Raw genomic sequence first — 27,235 nt, forward strand, 5'->3', positions numbered from 1 at the left:
AAGACTCAGCTGAACTTCCTGTGGGCTGTGTTTGCTCTTTTCCTTGCACCTTAATAGAGTGATTTTCTGTGGTCAGGAAACATTCGTTCTTCAGAGTCACTTTTCATGAGTTTAATAGGCCAAAGAGAGTGAAAAGCTGCTGATTTCTGTTGGAGCACTGCTTCTATTAGTGCTACCACACCTGGACTTGTGATCAGTTTCTATCATTGTGCGTCTCTTTTAGGCAAAGCTAATTGATAACACCTGGGCATATATAAGTAGCACTAAAGAAAACAGGTGTGGTTCACAATTTTATTAATCTGGACCTGCATTGTTATAACTGGTGGCTGTGGCCAGCCTTTGTTTCAGCGTAGCACAGTGCTACATCAGTTATGTGTCATGCTGCCAGTATGTAGGCCACTGTAGCGGGAAGCTAGCTGGTGTCAAAAGACTGTAAATTTAATCATATATAGCATTGAGTACCCAGTCAAACCTGATGCTTTGTTAGTATCTCCCCCTCCCCCTGCCCAGTGTGGGCTCTGTTGGTTTTTGACTGATTGCATCAACAGCCAAACTGATCCTCCACCATCACTCTGAGGTACATTTGACATCTGGACTAGCTAACTATGTTTGAGGAGCTAGATCTCCCTGTTTTCTTACACCTACTCTTTATTCCAAGGTAAATTCTCTTATTGCTTGAGTAAGAGCCTGATGCTTAAAGCTATTCGACAAAGACAAACCTTTGGGAAAGAAAAAAAAAGGTGTAATAATGATTGTCTTAATTAGAACCTGAGCCACTAATTGCCCCTCCCTACACATCACCTGGTGTTTTAATTATGACATGATTGTTTCAAACACCTAGTTGTGTTGATAATTTCCATCTATTTTAAGTTATTGTTTCCTTTTAGGTTTTGTTTACGATAGCATACAACTTAATTGAACGTACTTGTTCTCCTTGATAGGGTTTGTCTACCTGAATAGGGGAAAATATTTGAATAATTGCAGTGATGTTATATCTTTGTTTGAGGTTCATGAGAAACCCATTTTCTCTCCTAGCAGCTCTTTTTGAATATTAGTCTGAAAATATTTTATGTCTTAAGAAGTGAGCCCAATTGTAGCTCGAGTTCTGTGCACCTAATCTACACATACCAGGCATAGATCAACAAAATGTAAACATACAGAAGGAGGGGTCAGGTATCACATAAATGACAAGAAATGGTTCCTTGCATCCTGCTAAACGTATCAGGAGTTTCAGCTCTTGGAGTAGTCATACACTGTCATACCTGTTTAAAAATAACAGGTTATTGGAACCTCTGCAATTAAGGCCCACTGTAGACAACTCTCACAATGTCAGTAAAAGAAAGAAAAAGCATGGAAAAAAATCTACTGTGACAGTAAATTTATACAGAAACTTTTATAGGAAGGAAAACTTTTGCTGAAGTGTTGTCACAGGGACTTTGATGTTTGTGGAGTAAGTTAATGCTCAGGGAGTGCTCATCAGCCATCTGTTCATTGACTTCCAAACATCTATATGAGAAAGGTCTGTGTAGTGCTTGGGACAGCTTGGCTCAGAAAGCCATATGCAGCAAGGCTTTTAGCACACACACCAAAAAAAAAAAGAAAAAAGAAAAAAGAAAAAAGAAAAACAAAGAAAAAAAAAAAAAAAACAAGGAAAAAATGTACAAGAAGCCCAGTGAAAGCTAATGGGCAAAACTCTCACTGTATCATCAGCGAGACAGGCGATGTGGAGGGAAGATGACGTGCCCTGAATACTGCTTTGGATGAAAAGGTCTTGTTTTTGACACTGCTAAGTTCCTCTCTGCAGCACTACCGCATGCCATTGCTGCAGAAATCAAGGTGTTCACAGGCTTCAGTTTAATTACATGTCTGCCTCAGAGATGAACATCCCTAAAGGTCCTGCGGTTAGGTGACACTTACATTGGTTACTTGTGACTTAACAAAGCCTCAAGTTTTCCAAGAATCAATACGAAGTAGTGAGGAAACTTGCTTTGTCTGGTGGTTAGAAGAAAATGGAGATGAAAAGTTAGCAAAAGTCGTGCACAGGGCAGCAGACTAATAACCATAGGCTCATTTTATATTGCTGATGTTTGGACTGATGCCAAATATAGTATTTTTAACGAAATAAAGAAATCAAGGCATGGTCATATCTTGCAAATGTTCTAAACCTTGTCTGATAAGAGTCTTTTGGCAAACTGAACTTTGCTACAATGAATACTTACTGAATTGGAAGTAAAACATATATGAAATTTGTAATCATATTTTATCATAAAAGCATGCTTAAACTTGTATATAGGAAGAAATAAAGACAGTAAATGTGAAGTGATTTGTTTTTTCTTATAGAAGAGTTTCATTTTAAAATAAAAATAGAAGTACAGCAGCCTAAAACTAGAATTTTCCTTGATCTGAGGGAAGAAATATATATATATATTTTCCCCAAAAAGCACTATAGTCCGATATCTGTTTTTTGTTACCAGTGGTTCTTAGTACAGTAATAACAGTTCCCTGCTCTGATTTGCAGAGAAGCTCAATTTGAAAGGTGGTAAATATAATTAATAATTGAATGTCAGAAATATTATTTCCACACTGCTTTGCAAGGAAATGTAATTCTGATTTTTAAAAACCATATTACTGCTTCCTCAACTTATTTATTTAAAATGAAACCATTAACATTTTTATAAAGATGCTGGCCAACAGCTGCTGTATCTTAGTGTAGTTTAGGTAGCCATTATTTAAAATCATTATTTACTGAAAAGTAAATTTGGAGAAGTATGGGAAGTTACATATTTTATTGTCACATGGTTACACATTACATCGCATTTCACTGCATGATGATGGGTGTAATTAAACTTTCATTTAAAATGAATAAAGTGATGTGGTATAATTCAGAAAACGAGCTGCAGCTTATGCGGGAGAGCAATGATGTGAAGGAATGGCTGTCAGACACATGGGTGAGCAGGAAACCCCCTATGGGAAGAATCAATTGTGTGAAGTACATTTAGGTGGCTCTAAGTTGACTTTTATTATTTCAAATTTTAAAGTATATGTCTCTGTATGTGTTTATATGTGTGTATATACATGTATATATATATTATATATATATATATAGGTTCTCAGCTATTCTATTTTTTCTAGATGGCATCCCGTGAAGTTGGACTATTGAGGTTTGGGAGTTGGAGAGGGGAGTAGAAATTTGGGAATGGATTAAGGAGGTTATAAGAGCTTATCCTGTGTGTGCATGTGTAGTTAAATGCAAGCTGTTGAAAAGGTTGAGTAATATTAGTACTGCGTGAATACTCGAGAAAGCTGTACTTCTTGGACAACAATTCTCAGTCTTGTCTCTAAATCAATAATGGATTGATGCCCATCTGCCGAGTGCTGCCATCCAGGCAGGGTCCCACCATCTCTTTTGGAGAAAATACAGCAGGAAATGGAACCAAGGAAAAAAGCAATACTGAGAAGTGAGGCCAAACCAAGTGCAAATCTACTGCTTCTCACTGCCAGCTGTATATCTGGCTGCAGAAGGCCAACATAGTTAAGTATGCAAATCATTAGGATGTGTTCTTCAGATAAGCTTCCAAGCCTCATTTTTCAACATATACAGGAATGAGTTCTGTAGTTCTGTAGAACAATATTAAAAGGTGAAAGAAGGGAGCTTGCAGACCCCAAAGGAAAGTACATTTTGTTTTTATTCTTTTCCATGTGAAGTTTCTGTTATGCTTACAGTATATTCCATATGCATTTATACTCCTGAATTCTTTCATTCTGGGCATTTGTGGTTCACATCTATTATCCATAATCAGCGTATGGTGAATAAAATGACTAAAGGGCACTTCCGTTCAGATTAGGAAAAAAATATACAGTTCATCTGAGGAGACATGCTACTTCAGGAAAATTAAAACTGTCATGAAGTATATGTAAGACAGAAAGAACATTATGGAACTAGACTTCATGCCTAGCACCTAGTGTTTGGCATAAGTGCCCAACTGTCTCATCTTACATGGGGCCTTGATCTAATATATGAATTGAAATCTGAAGAACTAATTTTAAAATCAGTTCATCTTTCCAATGTGCTTTTGTACTCATGTGGATATCCAGTACTTCTTTTAAGTCTCTTTGGATCTTTTACCTTCGTGGAACTCTATACCCATTAGTTCTCTTAATATAATTTCATGCTGTGTGAATAAACATTGCCTTTTCTTTGTTTTGAGTGTAAATGTTATCAATTTTATGTTGCAGTATGTCATTATTTGGTTTATAAATACTTATCAGAAATTTTTACTATCAAGTAAAAATATGATAAGTCCGGAAGCATAATTTTTTAGGTGGAGACAGTAAGTAAACAGGGGAGGAAATAAAGCATTTCAATCTGACTTGAAGTAATTTTTGCTGATGATAAGCTATGGGACGTGCAGCAGTATCAGTGGGCAGGGAAGGCTACCTCTACAAATATTCCTCAAACACCAAATCAGTGCAGGTCGATTTGAGGCATCTTTCTGCAGACGTCCTACGAGTTTCAAGTCTTATTTTTAGCTTTCAAGGGAAAAATGTTCTTTAACTTTCAGTCTCATTAGATGTATAGAACAACAGCAGGTATGAAAAATTTCGAATTTCTGTCATTCAAGATGTTAAGATTGTTTCTATTACAGGTGCTGGTGGTGGCACACAAGCCAGATCTATATAGGATATCTGTTATCTCAGCTTGAATTTGCAGATGGGAAGAAATATGTCTACTCTTTAGTAAAGAAGTTTCTATCTAGACATGGCAGTCAGTGAACATAAAACTTTCCAGGATTACTTTTCACAATATACTTTTTGTTTAAAAACACTGTCAGTTGCTACAAAACAGCCAGTGTTTGTCTGCAAACACTGCAAAAACATTACCTAATTATCACGGAATTCCGGGAATGTTAAATGTTATTTACAAACCCAATTACTTTTGTTTTTCATTTGTAGAAAAATATTTTTCCTAGTTTCCTTGTGATTTTAATTGTTTTTCTAAATTCACCTTGGAAAATGAAATAACGAAGTCCGTACTACTCTTAATTAATTTTTTTGAATGAAAGAGCAGCCTTCTTCTGGGAGGTCTCAGATTAGATCTTTCAACATTTGTGTTTCTGACCCAACTATTTGTCATGAGCTTTTAATCTTAGGAATCTCACAGGCTTTTTTTTAGCTGTTGTTAAAATGAGAATGAGTTGTTTTTGCTTTTTTTTTAATGAAAGCTATGTGAAAAACATGCAATTTAGAAAATGTGCCCCAATATCCTTTGAAATGCTTGTTTTTATTCTCGGTGTATTTAACTTCTTGAATGTTGTGCTGCGTAAGAGACAAATAGTGTTTACAATTAGTATTTCAAATCATCTCCTTTTATGAAAAATGACATATCTGGAGTTTTAAACATTTGTACGCTACAGTAGAAGTAGTAGCTTCAAGTAGAAGTACAGTAGAAGTAATAGCTTCAAGGCTAGGTTGGATGGGGCCCTGGGCAGCCTGGTCTAGTATTAAATGTGGATGTTGATGGCCCTGCCTGCAGTGTGGGAGTTGGAGCTTGATGATCCTTCATGTCCCTTCCAACTCAAACCATTCTGTGGTACAGTAGGTATCAGTCAGTGGATAACAAGGGAAGTAAGTAGTTGTTTAGAAGAGATGGACGTGTGTGACCAGTTGCTAATGGCAAAAGAAATAGAACGATATCAGAAGACACAAGCAACTTCCCCAAGACTTCGCTGCCTTGCCTAGATGGATGAAACAATTCCTAGGCATTGCCTCTAAAACAGTCTCTATTAGATTTATTTCTTTTAATATGATGTTCTGAATTGCTTCTTCTTAAAGGTGTGCTTGCATTTGACACATTACTATCAGGTCATTTGGTGTCTTGTCCAATGTCTGCCAAGAAAATTGGAAGTCCTTCTGTTTAATTCTTTTAATTTCCATGCTGTTTGTAAAATATGGCAATGATCTCAATGGCTCCATATGCATATATATATATATATGTGCTTACATATATATATATATATACATGTATTTTTCTTAGAAATTACCCCCTGTGGATTGTAATTTCTTCCTGTGTGTGTACAAAGTTTTTTAATATGTCAATATTGTCAGCAGACACGTATGAGAATGGGAGCAAAGACATCACTGAGCCTCTATCCTTTAAGCACCAGAAAAATCTGCTAATGTTATTTTTTGTTTATTTCAGGTTTCTTTTCTCCATGGAAAACTCCAAAGCCTGTAAGTTCCCTTTCAAAATTATACACATTGAGTTCGTAAGATGACTATCATTCAAAGCAAATTTGTGTAGACTTTCATCTAACCCACCTGTTCCCAGCTCGTGAGACACCTCTCAGCAGTACCCCAACTCTAGGTGAGACACAGCATCAGGGGTGGCCTTGTTAATAAGCTCTGCAGATCTATGCACTTGGACTTCTCCTGAGTGCTGTTTGGAGAAAGGAACTTTAGGATGGGTGACAGGAAGCAAAAACATAGTGGCTCAAAAATTGGAGTCTGGAAAAGAAGGCAGCAGGAAGCACATCACTGAGGCCAGTCTCATTGGCCATTTCTTTGGAGTAGAAAACATGCAAATTTTTGTTTACAATTTTTTGAGAGTAATTTTTACTCTTTTTCACATTAGTAGGTCTAGAGTTATTTTTTTATAGCTTTCTTATTTTTGTGTTAGAGTGTTTTCATGCTAAAACTGCACAAATTCACATCCATTCATATTGGATAGTGGCATGTTTATTGCAACTACCATGATTTGGTTCAAATCATTGCTCAAATTATAATTGAGCAATGTCACCAAACCATAACCCAATTTAGATTTCATGCACTGCATACAACACCATGCTTACACAGTTTCAAGAGTGCTTTATCTGTATGTTAGCATTATGGTGACTCTCGTTGCCAAACTTTCTGTGACTGTTTAACTAATTGATGTGAGTTCGGGAAGCATAATTCCTCTTATCTTTATCTGCATGTGAACTACTTTTGTTAGCAGTATTACCCATAGCAAAGCAGTAGAGATAGAGATTTGGAGATCAGAAACCAGCAAACAAGAATTAGATGTGTGAGACCCAGTAGAACTTTGTGAATTGATCTCATTTCTTGTCCTTCCTCCAGGGAAAAGTTCGTTCATCAAAAATAATTGTTTTCCTCTCTCTTTTTAAAATCTTCTTTAAGTATTTTAATTTTATTCAGTTTCACATTTTGAAAGAGGTAAGTGTTTGTTCTATTACTCTGCTATTCTCCTAAAAACTAGGAAACTTTTTCTTCTAGTATCACTTTCCCATCTTTCCTCTTCACAGTGATGACAGGTAGTTTGATTCATTGACTTTTTATTCTTTATCATTTTCCTTACTGAAGGCAAGCCCTAAACATTTTTCTCCGCTATTATATTAGGAATTTGTACTGACCCCAGCTTAAGCATTGGGGTCATAATCAGATCTGTTTCTGGAAACCTTTAAATTTACACTTCCACAATATAATTATATCCTGCGTATATGTTTATGTATATCTTAGATAATTCCTTTAGAGCTGGAGGCACTATCAGAAGTATTATTGTGATTTTCATGTGGGTTGCCACTCAGGCTAATTTATTCAATATAGGATGCATTTATTGCTCTGCAAAAGATACCTGAGTGTACATTAGGTACCTTCCCACACTGAAGTTATTTCAATAATAACTCAAGTATATGGCACTTTATTGCACAGGATATACTCACCCAGAGCATCTCTCGTATCACATCCTAGACACCATCTTTTATATCTTACCCATCACCTCTTTCTTGAACAATGTTGGCAAGATTTGAATACAATATTCCTTATCTTCATTATTAGCATTAGTACCTCCTCCATTTAAATATTATACCCAATATGTACAAGTGTGTGAGTCACCTGTTACTTACTGAAACACCTTCCTTTTCTTCAGTTCTAATGAACCAGACCTACTTTCCTCAAAAACTCTGGCAGAAATGTAGGTACTCAACAACTGAAAATGGCCAATATTTGAATTCTCTTTCAAAATATGAAGTTAACAGTGTTAGACACTTTGGGATGTGCTGAGTGATAGTTAGTTGGCATATTCTTCACAAAGACTCTCAAGCATTGTTACTCTGCACAATAGTGTTGAGAAAGCCTGAGCAGAGCTCACCTGCTGAGCCAAATGCCTTCTGAAAACAAGGAACTGGAGTTGAAGGATAATCATAATTTTTTCTTTGGACTTGCAGTCATCCTTGACAAAGCACTGCTGATGAATACTAGAAGCTGGTGATACTTAATTACATTTCAGTTTGCTTCTGAGAGTAATTTTTTGTGGAATTAACTGATTATTGGACCATATGAAAGAATACACTATTCTGGATCCTCTGCTAGCCTTTGCTTCAGCAGGGGTAACAGGCAAATATTCATTGCCTGGGATAAACGTTTGTGTTTTGTTTAACTTAATCTTTTCAAACATATTTGCTAACGGAATTTAATTACTAGCCAGCTCCTTCAAAAATAGAAATCCCCAGTATCCCTAAGTCATCTTTGCACAGTGCATATTATCTCCCTTCTAGACTGATGTTCTTCAGAGACCAATAAAGGCAGTCTTCAAGATTGGATTGAGGTAGCTTTCATGAATAAACAATACACTCCTGTGTACTTTTCACAGGAGTCTGGTCTGGAAGAACAGAAAAACTTATTCCGTGCTTGGGAACATGGTTGGATGACAACAGTGTAATTTTTGTTAGAAGAAGGAAAGCACAAGTAATGAGAAAATCTGCATCAGAGTAATGCTCACCTTGTTCTGTATTGTATCATTCAACTAGCTACTCAAATATCTGCTCTAATAATTTTGCATGTGGGGATTATATATTCTTCACATGAAACTGTAAATTTTATTTGCAGTTGCAGTTATCTATTTATTTCTCCCATTGCAGTTAGGTATCTTCATGCATTCTCAAAAGGTACGACATTAAGATCATTCAGTTGCAATCCAGCCTGGGCACTTCTTCGTTAAGCACTCTCCTCAGTTATGTATTCTGCTGAATCTGATAGTTTTTATCTTCACAGTCACACAAATTTTGCCTTTAGTAGAGTGCTTTCCAATAACTCAGGGCATTCTGTAAGAGACATTCCACATGCTGCAGGGTAGTGCTGGGTCTTAATCCACATAGGATCATATTATCTGAGAAAGATCATGCCTTCCCATGAGAGACAAATGACAAATTCAACCAAGTAATTTTAAAGCAGTACAATGCACATCTTTCCTCTCAAAAGACAGTGAAGGGATTTGATAATTAACAGAATGCCTGATCTTCTTCTGAAATTGCTGTCTTGTGGCACTTGCAGTTTTTGCAAAACAGCTTTATTCTCTGTGTGTTTTTATTCCAGGTGATGGAACGATGGGAGAATCAAGGCAGCCCTCAGACAAGCCTATCTGCTCCAGCTCTGCCACAGAATATTCCCTACCCACCCGCTCTTCACAGGAGTTCATTTCCCGATTCAACAGAGGCCTTTGATCCACGGAAACCTGACCCATATGAGCTGTATGAGAAATCAAGAGCTATTTATGAAAGTAGGCGTAAGTGAAAATCCAGTTCATCCTGCTGGCCATTTAATATTTTAATTTTTTTCCTATGAATGTGTCATTGCTGACACAATTCTCCTTAATTAACTTTTGTGATTTAAAGAAAGAAACTATAATCCCAATTAATATAGGGTATTTCAAAAAATCTGCACTTGCATATTTTTTGAGATCTTCCTAGATTTTAAAGCTTCTTTCGCGGTTTTGCTTCCTAGTATTTCCATTATCCTCATTTGATTGAAGTCCTTAATGAATAGTATATATGCCGCTCTATTTTGATGTGCTAGTTTTCTTTATGATTTACCAATAAGAGGATGTGAAATTATCAATATAGTTGTTACATTTGCTTTCAGATCAACATTTATAGAAGAAACTTCCACTTTCCTTCACTTGATAAAAATGGCTGTGACAAGTTATGACATTGTCTTTAATAGTTAGAATGAAATTCATAGTTAGAAAACAGTACTGAGCTATCAAGATGCCTATCTTGATTTAATTTTGTTTTTAAATAATTTACCACATATTTTCCACAACAAGAATAAAAGGGTTAAACTCATGCATTCCTTCCCATAAAGAACATTTTTTTCAAAATTGGGAGTTTTTTCACTGCAGTTTTTCCTTGCACACATCACCTTTCAATTCATTTTATAAATTACTATATTAATTACACATGAAATATTGCACTACAGCAAATAAACTTATTTATTTTAGATGAGCCCTAATCTATCATGATCCATGATCTTGGAGTGCAAAATGGTAAAGGAAAGGAAGGAAATATACTGTTGTCTTCCACAAGGGTTTCTCAGTACCTTGTCCTTAATTCTTTAGTTACAAATTCAGCACCTCCTGTTTGGCTTTGGTATTTCCAGTCTTCAACATTGCAGGAAAATAAGAGTTCATTTTACACCAACTCTAAATTAGTTTTAACCCTAGTATCTAAACTGCATCTTGCATTCCTCTATTGTTTGCCACTATGACAAGTGCCACCATTTTTCACCGCCGTGTAAGTGGAACTTCCTTGAATAGAAATTGTCACCTTAAAATTCGCTTTTCACAGTCCAGATTTTTTTTCCTTTTTACTTTTTTTTTCGTTCTTTCAATAAGTGCTTTTAATGAAGTTCCAAAGTTTAAACCTCAGTGCTAAAACAAATTAGTGGCATTATTCAGCAATACCATGTATTTTATTTACCCTAAATATGGATCTGTGGACTTACCAGACCCCCTATAAAAACTATAAAACTGCTATGTAAAAACTATAAAAACTATAAAAACTGCTTGATCTTTGATTATGAGCTGTTTCAGTGTCTTTTATAGATATATAGACAGACTATAGATAAATATAAAGAATATAAAGATTTGCCAGAGCAGAAATGCCATTCCCCAGAGTGCTGGCATTTGGAACTATAAAGAGAAATGAAAGAAGTGAAGTATTTCATAGTCAGCAAGGGTTTTAATCCTCTCTCTGAAAACACTCTTGTCTTTGTTTATTGCTTTAAGGAAAGGAAAACCCTTTGTAAATAATTGCTTCACATGTGGATAGTTTCTATATGTGAAGCATTTAAGCAAAAATCTGAACTTTCCATTTAACAAGGTCACAATTCTCCTGTGTGGTCAAAGCTACCAAGACAAGAGTGGAAAAGTACAGATTTCCTATACCAAAAGAAATATATTTGAAAGACAATTAAGAAAAAATTATGTACCTCGTATTTATATATGAAATATTTATATTGCACTTTCTTTGGTATTGATCCTCAATATGAATATTTCCTTACCTATAAAATTTCCATAAATATTAATGAAAGCAAATAGGCTCAGTCAATGTTTGCCCTAGGAGCATAGGACTATGGGAATATAGACCTGATGTCAAGGACAAAGATTAGCTTACAACCTAAGCCAGTGACACACTACACCAGAAGATACATTGCACCATTCAATAAAAGAATGAAGTGATTCATTATCATTTGTGGGTGCCTTCTATGAGTTTTCTGTTTGCTTACTTGACCAACATGAACTCCAGTCTTTGACTGGTAGAATCTACTTTGTACAGGAGCACTTGTTATGCCAGAGGAAGAATGGATAATTCATAGGTTGGAATTACGCTAAAATGTGTGTTTAGATGATATAACTGTATTTGAGTTCTGTCCAAGAGGGAAATAGAAACTGGCAACCTAGCCAAAATAAGAATTAAAATCATGAAACTCCTAGGCCAAGAACAAGAAAGTGAGGGATGAAAGCAAGACTGCAGTAACTGCTCCTCTCAGATTTCTAAGTGTCCTGATCTTCCAGCTGACCCTGAAAGCTTTAATCTCTTTTCTTCTGACTCACATGGTAAAAACTTCTCCACTATGCTTTGATTCCACTATTCCCAACCAGATCTCTTCTGCATTCATTCATATCCCTTGGTCATAAGTAACTGCTTTCAAGCATCTTTCATGTCCCTGACTTTTTTATTTCATAAATGCCATCAGCAAATCCGCAAATTCAGTTTGTCACGCCATTGTTTTTGTTGGGTTTTTTGTTTTTTGTTTTGGTTTGTTTTTTTGTTTGCTTGTTGTCTTATTTTGATTTGATTCTTTGCATAGTGCTAGCATTTCCTGAAGTGAGAGGAAAAAAAAAAAAAAAAAAAAAAACAGGCAGGAAATCCATTACTGAGTCAAGAAGTTGTCATCCAAATTGAGTATATGGGAGGCAGTTCCAAAATAATACACAGTTAGTTTCCTGCCATGTGGCTGTGTCAAGCTGGTTGTCTTTAAGTGCACACGAAAAGTTCAGCCTTTGGTATTTTTTCAAGTCCTCCTTATCTCAAAGCAAGCTTGCCTTATCTCTTGGCAAGATGTGAAAAGAAAGAGATTTGTCTCCTAAAAATAGCACAAGAAAGTGAACAATCATGACCTGGAAAACTCAGAAAAAGTAGTACTGGATTTTGGTTCCCTTCACTGGGGGCTGTTATTACACAGTTCACTTTCATACCGCTAAAGCTCTGAATTTCTGTCGATCGGTTTATCAGAGGATCTCACTGCAATCAGCAGTGACCACATCACCAAGACCACATCAAAGCCTCCTGCTTCCCCATCAAGGAGATGGGTGCATTGTGCATCACAGTGTAGTGGTGTGAGCACAAGTGACGTGACTCAAAGCTGAGCAAGAGCTAGAACAAAGAAACTTTATCGCCAGCTTTTGCTCTGTCCACTAGATATGCTCACCCATACCTACTGATAGCAGGAGAGGGTCTCCAAGCATGAAGTCACTGCAAAAGAAAATCATTTTCATTCTACAGAAGTGTTTTTCTGCCCCAGGTGTAGGGCCTGCATGACCCTGTGCAGTAGGGACATTTCAATCTTTAATGATCACAAATGAGAAGGACCTCTACAAAACCTGAAATGATTTTGTAGAGGCTGTTCTGGCAGTATGGATCTGAGATGAATCAAATGATGCATAATTAGAAAAGTGGAGTGCAACACTATTTTGTAAGTTACAGCTCCTTGGAAAAATTTTTGTCACCTGTTAGCTGTTGCCTGTCAGCTCTTACCCATCAGCTGCCACCTTCCTCTGCTGTCACCTGCCATCAGTTCTTTTCCTCAGCTCAAAATAGCCAAAAAGGAGTATAAAGTGTTTCCCAAGATTGATGAAGTCACATCCTCAAAAATAGCTGTCTGAAAGTAAAAGAAGGGAAATTGGTTTTTTACTTCTTTCTCACTCCTTTTTGCAGCTACATCTCTTCTGCTTTTTTTTTTTCTTCTCCCCATTAAAGAGAACCTATGCAGCTCTCTGCTGTCAACATTTTCTACCAGATTTAGAAATGGAGGAGAATCTCTGCTCAGATAATTGGATTATTTTTCATTTTTTCCATCCACATATACAATTTAGATGTCTTAAAGACAAATCCTTTAACTTCTTTCTCCTTATGAAAACTCTTGCAGTGTAAGTGACAGCACTGTGACTCTGAGGATAATCATACCTCATTATCATGAGGAAAATCAAACATGATACATCAGATCAGGAATTTCATGTTAATAAAACAAATTGTGAGTACATGTGAACCACTTGTTAGAGCTGTAATGAGCGCTGCAGAACTTACTCTCCTGAATTTAACATTTTTGCCTTCAAAGATTTTCCTTATTTTATTACTTATATGGAATGCTGTTTTTTTACATACGCAGTCAAAAACTGACTTTGTCCAGAAGCCTACATAGGCAGACATCACTCAAACAGGGACACAAAGCTGCTGGGAATCATAATGCTATAATCTCCCATTATAAAATGTGTAATATAAATTTGGCTTTATGTTTCTCTAAAGAAAACAGCAAAATGAAACATTTCTTCATAGTAATTAGGTTACATTTCTCTTTCAGTCAGTGCTGTAGTACAGGAGTGGCAACGTGACACCGAAATGCCAGTAGAAAGAACAAGATAAGCTAGTGATAAGCTCTCATTAAAAGTGAATTCTGGACAATTACAGCCCCATCTTTAGAAGAACAAAGATTCCTTCTTTCAAAATCTCCCATGTTAATTTCTCTCCTCGCCATGGTTTCATGAATTTCCCAAGTTCTTTTCAAATTTACCATCTATCTATCTTATGTACTGTAACTCCTTTTTCTTCTGATAAACTGGAAAGCAATCAAAAGCAAAGTCCACCAACAACAGTGAAGCCTATAGATAGTAAATGTATTAGCATAATTTATTAGCCTTTATGAAAATAAGAGTGTTTTCTTACAGAAACTTAAGAATGACTTTCACTAAAGGTCACATCAGGCATTTTAATACAAATTCCCAGGCTGCCTTTCCTCTGAAATATAATTTTAGAAATTCAAAACAAATACAATTTCAGATATCAGCAATAGGAAAGATTTTTCACACAATGTTATACAGATCAATAATGTGTAACCTTGAAAATACCATTTTTGCAGAAAAGTACTAAGGCCATCAGAGTTTTCTAACTCTGATACTCATAGAACTTTTAAAAAAGATGGAGTGTATAGAACCAAATGCATTATCACATGAGAGGGTCTATGGCACAGCCTACATAAAACCAGAATTTTCTACTTGGTGCTTGTTGGCTGAAGGCCAACACTCTTAAAAAATTGAAGGAAATTTTCCATGTCACTATTAGGACCATTTTTTCAGACAGTATTTCTGCCCCTCACCAGCCGCCTTCTCACCCCCCCACCCCCCACCCCCCCCCCAAAAAAAAATCCTCTTATTTTTTTTCCATTTTGCTTACCTTTAGTGCAGGAAATTTCACATCTTGTTTATGGTGCTTTAAAATATATTTAATTGGAAACTAATCAGTGTAATTCATAATGCTGTGATAGTGTTTAATACGTAGTAATCTGATGTATTATAGAAATATGAATGTACGGGTGGGGTGAAGGGTTCTAGTTTGAAATTTTCCTTGTGCTCAGTTTGCTGTATCACCCAGCCTCTCTGCTCAACAGTTCCTGCCTCAGTGAGATATGCCTGCCTTCACTTACTAAATAATAGACTAATTTACTAATTATTGTGTATTAGCATCAAACTGGTCCTTGACCTAGAGTATGAACAACTGGGTTGTAGAAAGATAATTTCTCTGAGTAATTTCCAGACAGAACGAGTTGTTGTTTTCCTTACATCTGTTTCTACCCCCAGCAAGAGATTAAGAGCTAGAAAAAGATTAAGACTTCATATTACTAAATGAATGCAATTTTTTTTTCTTTTGTAAGAATTTACTATTAATGAAAGGAGAGGAAATTTAGCAGACCAACTTCAAATAATTTCATGTTGTTCATCTCTGCAGAAAGAATTACTCACCATGGCAAAATGGATTTGTTGGTTATAAGAACTGACAGTGAAACCAAAAGCATTTTCAAATGGAATTATAAGAATTCCATCATCACAGTACTGTGGATGTAAAGTGCTTTTGATTGCTGGATTGTAAAGTAGATCCCAAATGACCTACACTAATCTGAAGTGTCAGTTTTACAATTGATTGCAGTATTAAAGATGCAGTATTCCTTTCTCTCAAACAATTTACAGTTTATTAAGAGGCATACAAATAGATTTTCATTTGTAAAGTAATAGGGTGCACATTAGAAGTCAAAACACTAGTTTAAGTATTTACTGACTTGCAAGCATTGGAAATTGGTCACAGATTATCATCTCCTGCAGAGCAGGGCATGAGACCAATGGGAACAGCATCACCTGTGTGCAGCTTCAGTCTGCTCCTTGCCCACATTTGGAAAGGGCATCATGATGTGATCATATTCATCCTGTTCATTTGTAAAACTCTCATTTACCTTAAGCATGGATAGAACTGAGAAGCTCAAACATCACTTTCATTTCAGGAATGTGTCTGGCTTATAGTTTATTTCATTTTCATAAATATTTATTTTTTATTTCAGTTTCAAAACTACGAACACTTAAAATGAATTGAGATTCTGTAAATTATTTTAAATTAAACAATAATCCAGATCTGCAAGCCTTTTACTATCCTGTCTTCTAATAACAAACTTACCCTTCATCTGACCTGGACAAAATCTTGTTGTACTACAAATCTTTCCAAACCAGTGTGTCCTGTGCTCCTCCAGAGAAAAGTAAGAATTCCTTATATAACTGTGTGCATGTCATGCCATGAGTAAGGTAGTATTTTTCCTTGCTTCTGACTGTCTAGAAATTCCTAGAAATTTCACTTCATATTATGATGTTTAGAAATAAGATCTAGGAAGCTTAGAAATGACTTCTAATAGAGGCAATTCTACAGCAATACCTTGTCTTTAATTTCCATATAACAGCTAGTCTAATAAAAGCTATTACAAATCTTTCTTCCTCTAGAAACAAGACCTTACCAAATTAGAAACTTTGTTATGTCCTCCTCTAGACAGATGGATAACAGGAATGTAAGACATTTGGTTCAGGTGAGGTGACCAACTTTAGAGAGAATGGAAGCAGCTCTTAACCACTTTCTATAAGGAAAAGAAACAAATCAAGCAGACTTTCATTCTACTTATTGTGAATTCACTCCTTTCCTAGAAGTGATAGAGAAGTAATCTCACAGGTGACTGGCATTTTAGCCACTGTTTGAGCTTGCAAGTCTGAATCTCCGTTTTATTTTATCCAGTTTATTGAGAAAACTGGATTAGCCCATGAAAAAGGAATGTCTAGAGGAAATCTTCAAGTATAAAAGTTACTACAGAAGAAAAGAGAAGAAAGAAGTTCTCCTTGTCTACCCAGTTAAGAAGTAGTGGGATAAAACTGTAGCATGCTACATTTGATAAAGATTATAAAAGCAACTGTAGATGTAAGGATATTTTATAAGTACTTCTAGGGATTTCTTAGAGAACCTGTAGAACCACAGTAAGTAGGAGTTTTCAAGAACAGGTTACAGCAAGTGAACCCAACAGGGAGCAGATGGGCTGAGGTAAAGCAGGGGATGGCCATACAAGCAGCAAACAGCTTCACAATTCAGAACTTCCTTTTGCACTGCCATCTACTCCAGCATGCAGAGTATCAGCAGTGAAATAACACTTGGAGCTGCTGCTGCTGCTGCTGCTGCTGCTGCTGTTGCTGAAACAATCTGTCCCAACAAAAACCTCCTCTTTTGCCCTTCCAGCTGCACCCTTTCCATGCAACAGCAGGGAGGGCTCTGCTGCCATCACATACATGTTCAGCTGCTACTGTGAAGGACAGAGGAAAGGAAAAGACATATTTGCATGGGAAGGACAGGCTCTGTGTGTAGGATGCTATTGGAGGTTCCTATTATCCAAAGCTGTCACCTGAAATTACCAGAACTGGATAACTTGGAGATAGGCAGTCTCATTTCAGAAATGTTTTGATGTCTGCTTCAGTCTGCATAGATGCTGAGTGAATGGATAATAGTCTATGATTGTGTTTTTTTAAACCATTGAGATTAAAAAAAATTGAGATTGTGTTCTTTTAATCTATTGAGATGACACCTACAAGAAACACAAAAAGGCAAAAGAGAGAAAAAAATCAGTTAATATAGGTGCCTTGATAGTGATTTCTTGAGACATTATGAAAAAAGAACTCATTCTTCTCATTATGCTTTAATTTTACAGAAGTAAAAAATGTAAGGTGTGGACAGGGAAGACACTGGAGAGGCTCTTCTCATACTGGTGAATCCTCTACCCAGCCTCCCTCATCTCCCTCCTCTCGTCTCCCTCATTAAGACTTGCACAAATCGTAATGCATTCTATATTTGCAGTGCTGTCTGCATGCACTTCAAAGATCCGTTCATAGTTGTGGTGGTGGGCAGCCTGGTCTCTTTGTGCTGCCCTCTCCAAATATGCCTTCTGCTGCCATATTTCCTAAAGGTGGAGACAGGACGTTTAATGTAGTCGAATATTAGAAAGCTCCAAAATGCACTTACTGATAGAACAGGAAGTAAATGGAAAGTTTGGAATTGCCATACATAAAGGTTAGTTGCCTATAAAAAGTAATTCACAGGTTTTTTATAAAAAAGATCTTGCTAGAGTCTGTCAGCATTTGGTAAAATTACCAGTTCAGTTTGTTCTTAGCAGATAGAAGACATCAGGATGTGTAGAAATGGTATGCATTCTGCCTGGCTCGGAACCAGTGGTCCTTCTTCTTGTCTTGAAAACTGTTTCTAGGGTCTTTGAGCCTGGGGTTACATGAGTTTTGGGGGTACATGAGTACCTGTAACCTGCATTTGAGATGGGCAGATGTTGCCAATAAAACTTCTTATTTTATGTTAAATGTTCTTCGGATCTCATCTCTCTTTTGACGTTTTTTACAAGTTGCTAACAGCTTGCCTATCACATGAGCCCAGACACTTAAAGATGATGTTCTATTTTTCGAAGTGCCAGAAAGAATTACAAAGATCCTAGACCCTACTGCTGGTAGCAGATTCCTCCTAATTGGAACGCAGCTTTGCTGTGTTTACAAAAAATGAAGGTCTGCACTTTGATTTATCTTTTTGGCACTCATATGTTTTAAGAACTTTTAGGCTTGATTCAACAGCTCAGCATAGCAAAATAACAAGTTTCATATGTGTGAATTTCTAAATTGCAACAATAGCAAAATCTAGATGTTGAATGGTAGATTATGAATAGTAATGACAAGTAACAGCAAGAGACTCTATATGAGATTCTTCAGAGAAAAGATACCCATATTGGATCAAAAGCCAGGTAAGACTTAATGACAGCATCTCTGAAGGAAACTAGCTTATTGACTGGCACTTTTGCTTGAGTATAGTCAGAAGTTTCCCAAATGGTACTAACTGACAAAAAAAAAAATTACTATCTTAACAAGTTCTTTCCCAATTTGTCGGAATTTGAGCACATTTTTTCTTCTTTCACTTTGCTTCTTGAGGCCAAATTTATGGGATATCAGAGTGCCTGGAAGCAGAACCAAAAACAGAATGAACCAATCTTAGAGCAGCTCATAAGAGTAATTTTAGCTGAGTGACCAACAGAAAAGGGTTGGGTGCTCATCTTATTGAGACAATCAAGCTGAAATTGCTTTCTGTACATTAAAATAATGGAAAAGATGTGAGTAAAAAGAATCATTTCTCCAAGTTTGCAGTGGAGCAGCATCTGTGTCCAAGGTGCTGGTTTTCAAGAGTGGTACTGGTGGAATAATTTACATTTAAATAGCGCCTCTCATTTGAGATATCTCCAATCAGTTTATAAAATCTAAAGCATGTGAAGGAACTATCTTTCACCTCTGGAGTGAAGACATTCAATCACCTAGGAAATAAAACACTGTGGCCCACGTGACACAACTTACGACACAACAGGCAAACACAAGTATAATTGGAGCACAATAATCAAAGGGGTGTTTCTGTCCACTCGATTCTCTAGACTGAGGTAAGCAGAGTATCAGTCTTCTGAAACAGAAACCATGAGCAGGTCATGTCAATCATGTAAATACATTTACCAAAAAATAAAGAAATAAGGCATTTGGTAGTATCTATCTTTATTTTTAGGGTAATGTGACTGGTAATGATATTTTAGTTTAGAGTCACATGAACATGCTAGTGCTTTATTTAACTGTTTACTCTCAGTAGGCCAATGCAAATAACTTCTGGTCTAGGATGTTTTGCATTCCATTCTGGATACTGCAGGGATCATAACACAAAGTCTGCTACAGCATGTCAAAATCATCAGAAGAAATGTGACAGTGAATTTAGCTATGCATTTGTTCCTGATTCCTCTAATGCCAGCAAGGTAGCTGTATGTGAAAACAAACTAATGATTAGTGCCCTGTATGCAAAATGCATCTACCTTGAAACTACCTGCATGAAAAGTGAATTCACCTGTATTTGTCTTTATGTACAACCGTTTGTCTTCATTGGCCTCTGGCAAAATCTTGTTCTTCATGATGATAAAAGACAGTTTGCAGTTGAACTGGATAGAAGCAATGATCAAGTCATTTAAACACAGCCATTAAACCTTTTATTTTATTGCTGTGCTTGAGTAAGCACAAATATTGTCACTAAATTCCATAATTATAAATGCATTAACAGTTTTATCTTCATCATAAACAATCTTCTGTTAAAGCAACGCTACCATCATGCCATCTCTTTCACTTTACTTAGAAATGGACAGAGTTCTACATGTAGCAGGAACATATACATGTTCTATCTATAAAATCAGGAAGGAGAGGAAGAGGAAAAAGACGCGCAATAAAAATTGGAAATTGCCCTTTGGTAATTCAAAATACAGCAGAGAAAGTGATGCTGCATCTTTAAATAAATTGAGAAATTTATTTCATCTTTGATTCCCCATTTTCCTATTCAGAACAAGTGCTGCCCAGGACTGGTTTTCGAGTGGATTCCTCTGGCAAGTATTATTCAGTCTTCATTGTCCTGTAAACTAATTGTCCTTCATTTTACGTTTGAGTAATTCTTCTTTCTTTAATCATTTCTCTAGATTGTGGCCAGTCATGGCTGACCAGTCACCATTTTATCTTTGTATGAGTTTTGCAGTGTTATAGAATGCTAAGTCTTAATCTTTTTATACAGTAGGTTTGTATATTGAGCAAGAAGGATTTATTTTTCCTCAGCAAGTCTTTGTGTATGTTTTAGTGTTTTACATCTGCTTTCGCATGTTAGTGTTCTCCCTTTAACTTAATAATTCTCTATAGCTCGTGTCCAAAATTTATCTTAAGCATTACTTTGTGCAAAAAAATGAAATTAAATCTATCTTTTGCTAAAGGACAGAACTGATTTATTATGCAGACCAAACATTCCTTGCTACCATACTTATATCTTATTCTATAAAAAAGTAAAAGCAAAATATTTCAAAAAAAGCTTTCTCTGGTGCTTGAATCGACATTGGTCTTGTACAGTGGAAATGGATGTGATTGAAAAACAGCAGTGTTTCATTTCCTGGTGTAATCTTAAGTGAACAGTTAAAACATGACATCTCGTACAAAGAAGGCTGTTTTGACAATCCCTCTGAAGTCTATTCTAGCCCCACCCAGTTTGCATAGGGCTCCTAAATTAAATATGATTTGGGGCTGATTTTGCATACCCCAGTAGAGTTTATAAGTTGAATAGGTTTGAATGCTTTTTTAAAAAAAACTTTAATTATTTTTATAATGACATGTATATTTACTAGCTTTTCCTCTCTATAAATATGAAGAGGAAACATCCAGAAAGACTGTAGAATTACTACAGCCAAGCTCTTCGTCTTTGCTTTAATTGCAGTGTAGATGAGCTTTAATTAAAACAAAAAAATCCTTCTCAACACTTACAGCATAGCTTCAAATACTGGTTCTATCATTGTAAAAATCATTTGGCATTTGTGCAACTTGACTCATACAGAAAATGAATTAATCACTGCCAAAAATATATTTTCTCAATACACATTCTAGAAACAAGTACACTTATCAATGTGTAATCCACGTTGGAATTCAAGTGAATACAGTACAGAAATGTACCTGGGAGTTGATAATCACATCTGCACCTACAAGATCTCACTATTGTTCAGTAGTAATCTGTTCTGGTGCCTTTACATTTGAAGCAAATTCTCTGTCAGGAACCAAAAAGCTGAATTTCTCAGTGCTCTTTATCATCCTCATTGTGCAGCAATCATTAGATTGCAGCTTTTCCTATACCACTCTTGAATTCATGGGGAGCCAGCTGGTTTTATAATGTAGCAGAGAGAATTGGTTTTGTCTCTTCAAGCCCAAATTATTATTTTAAAGAGTATTCTTTTACACAAGGGAAAAGAAATAAATAAAATGCTATAATTATAAAAAGGCAATAAATTTACTAACAGGAAAATCTAAAGTTATTTTTCCAGTGCACACATGCAGAAAAGTAAAGGAGGGCAGGAAACATTATTCTTGCATAAGATACTTGTATTATAAATTCAGAAATACTGACTTCAAGATAAAAGTCTCTTTACAGTGAATCTGGTAGGACATAGGATATTCAGATGAATTACGTTGGGTGGAAGTAAAAGTAAACTCTGTAAAAGACTATACTAATTTAGACTCAGCTTGACTCCTCTGCCTGCAAACCTGTTCATTTCTTCCAATCTGGCACAAACCATGAGGCTCCAATATAGCTTACTAAAGGAAAAAGAAAATAAAAAGACATATTTTCCATAATGAAGTCATATTAACCAACGATTTGCTGTCTATTGCAAGGCCCAGAAGTGTCATTTTACTTCAAGTATAGGTAATTTTCTTTGTGAGTATGATCAATTGAAAATCAGCTCCAGCAAGAAAAGGCAAAAGTCAGCTTATGTAACAATCCGTCGTAATGACAAAAAATGCCAGAATCATAGAGAACTAAGCTCTAAAGATATATCAGAGGAAATGTAATCACTTACACAGTTAGGAGTACTTGACCACCATACATTTAGGAATATTTTAGTAAGTAACATACAGTAGTAGAGATTCTAAGTAAATCTACAAAGCATGGGCTACTGTAGTAAGAACATGTCATATTGAACTTTAAAAAATGGAGAAGAAAAATCAGCAAGACTTTACAGCATATTTTCAGTTAAAGAGAAATAACTACCAGTATGGTGGTAGACTGAGACATAATGCAAAAAAACAATGGTTGTTTGCAACAGACTAACCTGATAACTGTTTTTTTCTACCTAACTAATGGCACGTTTAATCAATCTAGATTTCAGCTGGACAGTTTACTGATCGCTACTTGCAACTGAGGCACTTCCATGTTAGCCTGGAGAAGAATGCTCTTAACACAATATAAAGAGGAATGTCTAGAAAGTGGATAAGCAGTTATACTAAAGGGATGAGTGGAAAGCCTTGCAGTAACTCTTCTGTTTCATTTTTATTAACGATCTAAGCACAAAAACAAATGGTGGAAGTCAAATCCACATTCAGGCATGTCATTTCAGGTATCTGGAGTGGAGTAGTTGTCTCCAGACCAATGGAGAAGCATCAGTGCAGCCAATGGAGTCATGTATGACAACAGTCATACAAGCATGAAAGGTGAAACAACCAGCAACAGCAACGGAGGAAATGCTCTCAAGTATATTAGTCAGTCAGTGGACAAGATAATATGGTATCTCAGTGAAAAAACAAGTGTAATCATGGCGTGTAAAATCAGTAAAAAATGCTGGAAGAGGCAGGTGACCTAGTGACAGAGATCATGAAGAGGCTCAGATACACAGTGCATTCTTTGTTTATGTCTCCACTGAAAAGGTTTCTGTGCTGTTTGCTTACAAAAAAAATTGTGATAGCAGGGAGCTGGACTAGATGATGAGCTAGATAGTTCTTTCCACACCATTTCTATTGCTCAGTGGGACAAAAAAGAGCATTACTTTTAAAGGCAACTCACTTTCCTGAGAGGAGTTGGCAGAAAATAGGTTCTATAGACTTTCACCTCTTTAGTGAAAAGGTTCTTCTGAGCAAGGGTGTAGCTAGAGTTAGTTAATCCAAAACTGTATTAGAACTCAGAAAATAAGAAAATCCCCTCATACCTTTTCATGGCCAACCTGTCTTACGTGGTCCATTCTAGACAAATAGAAAAATAGACTCATTTTAAAAAATTAATGCCTCTTATTTTAGAGTCTGATCTGATATTGGTTATGATCAATGTTGGAAATGTATGTGTTCAAGTGAATTATTCGTCTGTGTGCCAGGGCATGTATTTTTCATGTCTGAACTTTCTTATACTTGCCCAACTCTGCATATCCACTCATGTGTGCACCAAAAAAAAAAGTAAGGCTTAATTTGTAGCCAACTGCTGGAAGCAGTGCCTTTGACTGTTAAGACCTGCTGTTAGATCCTACTGTGTCTATTTGCAAGGTAATCTCCCTAATAATAAGCCAAGTTCTTTGCTGTATAAGCAAGTCAGGTAAGGATGGAGTATTGTTTTCATCTTGAAATTCCTTTACCTCTCACAACTTTTGAACAACCTTTGCATTAAATTAACATACACACTTCATATGTTCTCTTATTCAGTGTTGAGAAACATCAAATAAGTTGAAAGAAAGTCAGAATAATAAGCTGTTAGGATCTGTTTGGCTTTCTCTTTAAATATATGAAAAGCATGTTCATTTTTTTTAGAGCGGTAATACTTTCATTTTACCAACTAAGGCATTTGGGACTGATTCAGTCTCATTCCTACCAATATACATTGCTGGAGCAATGTACCATGCTGCTTTCTAGGGAGGATTTTTATGGCATGATCATAGTACAGAGACATTGCATGTAGTTCTGTGTCTACCTTTGCATGATCTGACTAAACTAAATCAGTTTTAATTCCAAACTGGATCTGGGATCTGACCAACCCTGCAGTTTGTGAGATGTCCACTGATGCTCTGTGGAAATGAGTAAATGAGAGTGGCTGAAGCACAGTATTTCAGCCATCTGTAGTTCCACCCCTCCTGAGGAAACACGGCATGACTGGAGACATTAGGAACAGTTTGCTGAAATAAACCTACTCAACCCTTGTTGTCTTTTGGGGTTGGCAACAAGCTGACATGCAACAAAAGCTGTCACAATTTATAGACTGGAGTATACTTTGTAGAAAAGACCATTCATTCTCATAGCTTGTCTTGCTTTTGCTGATGAGCTCAAAGTATTTCTGATTATTCAGACAAAGTGATAGTCAAAACAAACACTTTCATAATCCCTCGACTACTTACAGTTCCGTTTTATACTATTTGAAATTTTATTTAAAATTTCTCTTTTTGAGAGCATCAAGACCCAAAACAATTAGCTTTTCCAAATGAAGCTAAGGATACTTTTAAAAGAAAGTTTTTTAAACTGATTTTTTTAAAATTCTACATTCCTAAACTGAGACATTCCAGTGCAGAACATATGTTTACAGGCATGTTATGCAGGCATATGGAAGTGCAGTTTTAATGATTTGTAAAGCTGCTGAGACCTTGAGTAGCATTATGGAATTCAAGTAAATGATGTTAGTTTTCAGTTTAAACCTTAAGACTTAGAGGCTTACAATGATAGCTTTCATGAAAATTCTTTATTGGAGGTAATACCTGAAAGTGGAGTACTTAAAAGCTACATTATAAAAAAAGAAACATTGGTTTCTATGTGTGTGGAACTAAAATGGCCTGTAATGATTATTCATCTTTTGTAAGTTGGACTGATAATTTTTCTATATATCTTTATCTCCCATTTGAGTTTATTTTCTTTAGGTTTTAACAAATTGCAAGGAAAATACAGATTAAATGCCAGAGGTGGCTGAACAGAAAAATATTATGCAGTCTTAGGAGGAAGGCACTTTCATAACCTCTATTTTGGAAAGACTTTTTCAGTTCTGTTCATCTGTGAATGTGCTGTAGTTTGGGTTTAGTGTATTTTATTGAACATAATCATTCTGTAGGGCACTTACATTTTCAAGTTTCTCTTCCTTGTCTGTGTACAGTGCATTGTGTCCCATTTGTTTCCACCAGCTCTAACAAGGCTGCCATTAAACATGTGCAATGAACACAAAAGGGGAGGGAAGGTGGTGAAAATTCTCTGGGAAAAAAATAAAAATAAAAATAAAAATAAAAATAAAAATAAAAATAAAAATAAAAATAAAATAAAAATAAAAATAAAAATGATTTGCTCAGTGGTGTTTCCCTTTAAACCAGGTCCCGATTATAAGGAGTTGGATGTTCACCTTCGGAGAATGGAGTCTGGTTTTGGCTTCAGGATCCTTGGAGGAGATGAGCCTGGGCAGCCTGTGAGTTATTTCTTCCTGACTTTCCTTGTTTCGTGTCTAAATTCTGTGTAAAGTCAGAAAAAAAATAATGCATAGTAATAATACAAACTGAACTACATGATGATCAGAGGGCTGGAGCACCTCTCCCATAAAGAAAGGTTGAGGGAACTGGGCTTGTTTAGCTTGGAGAAGGCTCCAAGGAGACCTCATTGTGGCCTTCCAGTACTTGAGGGTAGCATATAGACAGGAGAGAGTACGAGGGGGTTTATATGGATTGATAGAGGTAGGACAAGGGGGAATGGTTTTAAACTGAGACAAGGGAGGTTTAGGTTAGGTATTAAGAGGAAGTTTTTCACACAGGGGTTGGTGACACACTGGAACAGGTTGTCCAAGGAGGCATTCAAGGCCAGGCTGGATGTGGCTCTGAGCAGCCTGGTCTGTTGGTTGGTAACCCTGCATATAGCAGGGAGATTGAAACTACATGATCACTGTGGTCCTTTTCAACCCAGGCCATTCTGTGATTCTGTGACTTCTTGAGCACTGTGTTACAACTAAAGCATGTTTTTCTGTTTATCTGTAGATAAAAACAGGGCTTTCAGGTTGTCAGCATCTGAAAGATGTCTCAGTAAATTAAGCTAGAATCACCAGGTTTGACACAATGCATCACTCAACACTTTCCATCCTGACTTTCCAAGACTGTTTTAACTTTAGGGAGAAGATTTTAAAAGACAAACTATGCAAGACTATGCCCAACTGTTTACATTGTAGGCAGAATACATATATGCATAAGTTTAAAAGATACTATTAATAATGCCGTTTATTTCCAGAATCACAAAAGGCCCCACCTGGGAGCTGTAGTCTGTGCTCCAGGTTAGATAATATGATCATGTGAAGCATGTAGCATATAAATCTTGGCTTTATTCTGTTTGGATGTAAACACTCCCTTAACTAAAATACCAGACAAAGCCCACTTAGATTTATCACAGGTGAAAACAGGTATAAAATATATACAATTTTAGAAAGAAATGAGTATGTATTTTGGTAAGCAGTAAGATGTGTATGTAAATAAAATGATTTGAGGAGGGAAGGCAGAATTGGTACTTCCTCAGAATAACTTTGATGATATAACATAATAATGATGTAAAAGTAGTTTGTTAGGGAGGACTAATCCCATATCTATATCGATGACATTTTATTATCACAACCTTATGTGTAGTCTGAGTTCTGTGTTACCACTGTGAACCGTTTCCAAGGAAATGTATAACTAATTGATAGGTCTGTATATTCTGTATTCGGATTCTTACACAGAAATACAATTGTCATTCAGGCATTAACACTAACAAATACATGATCCTAAGAAAAACAGAAAATCCTCTATTGACAGCATCTATCAAAAATATCAAAGTATCAAATATGATAGTTTACTGATGCCTCCTGTAAAACAAAACAAATGCACTGTATTCTGGAAAAGATACTTCACGAAGTGCAGATTGAAACATAAAGACTCTATTTGAGATTTGGGATGGATTTTCAAAGCTAACCAAGGTGTGTTTATACAG

General features: G+C 36.2%; 1 protein-coding gene across 11 annotated transcripts in view; it reads left to right on the forward strand.

Annotated features, from left to right (window-relative positions):
- Positions 1–27,235, forward strand: part of MAGI2 (membrane associated guanylate kinase, WW and PDZ domain containing 2) — a 710,219-nt gene that overhangs the window by 608,711 nt on the left and 74,273 nt on the right. For 10 of the 11 annotated variants that reach the window (XM_085216633.1, XM_085216640.1, XM_085216656.1 and 7 more), the window contains 3 exons: positions 6,200–6,231; positions 9,370–9,559; positions 25,606–25,697. In XM_085216633.1, the coding sequence (XP_085072759.1) occupies positions 6,200–6,231; positions 9,370–9,559; positions 25,606–25,697 (314 nt within the window). The remainder of the gene's footprint in view (positions 1–6,199; positions 6,232–9,369; positions 9,560–25,605; positions 25,698–27,235) is intronic. The other variant, XM_085216600.1, reaches the window with a different exon arrangement.

Source organism: Meleagris gallopavo, chromosome 1 (genome assembly GCF_905368555.1).
Source record: "Meleagris gallopavo chromosome 1, MGAL_WU_HG_1.1, whole genome shotgun sequence".
Taxonomy (NCBI): domain Eukaryota; kingdom Metazoa; phylum Chordata; class Aves; order Galliformes; family Phasianidae; genus Meleagris; species Meleagris gallopavo.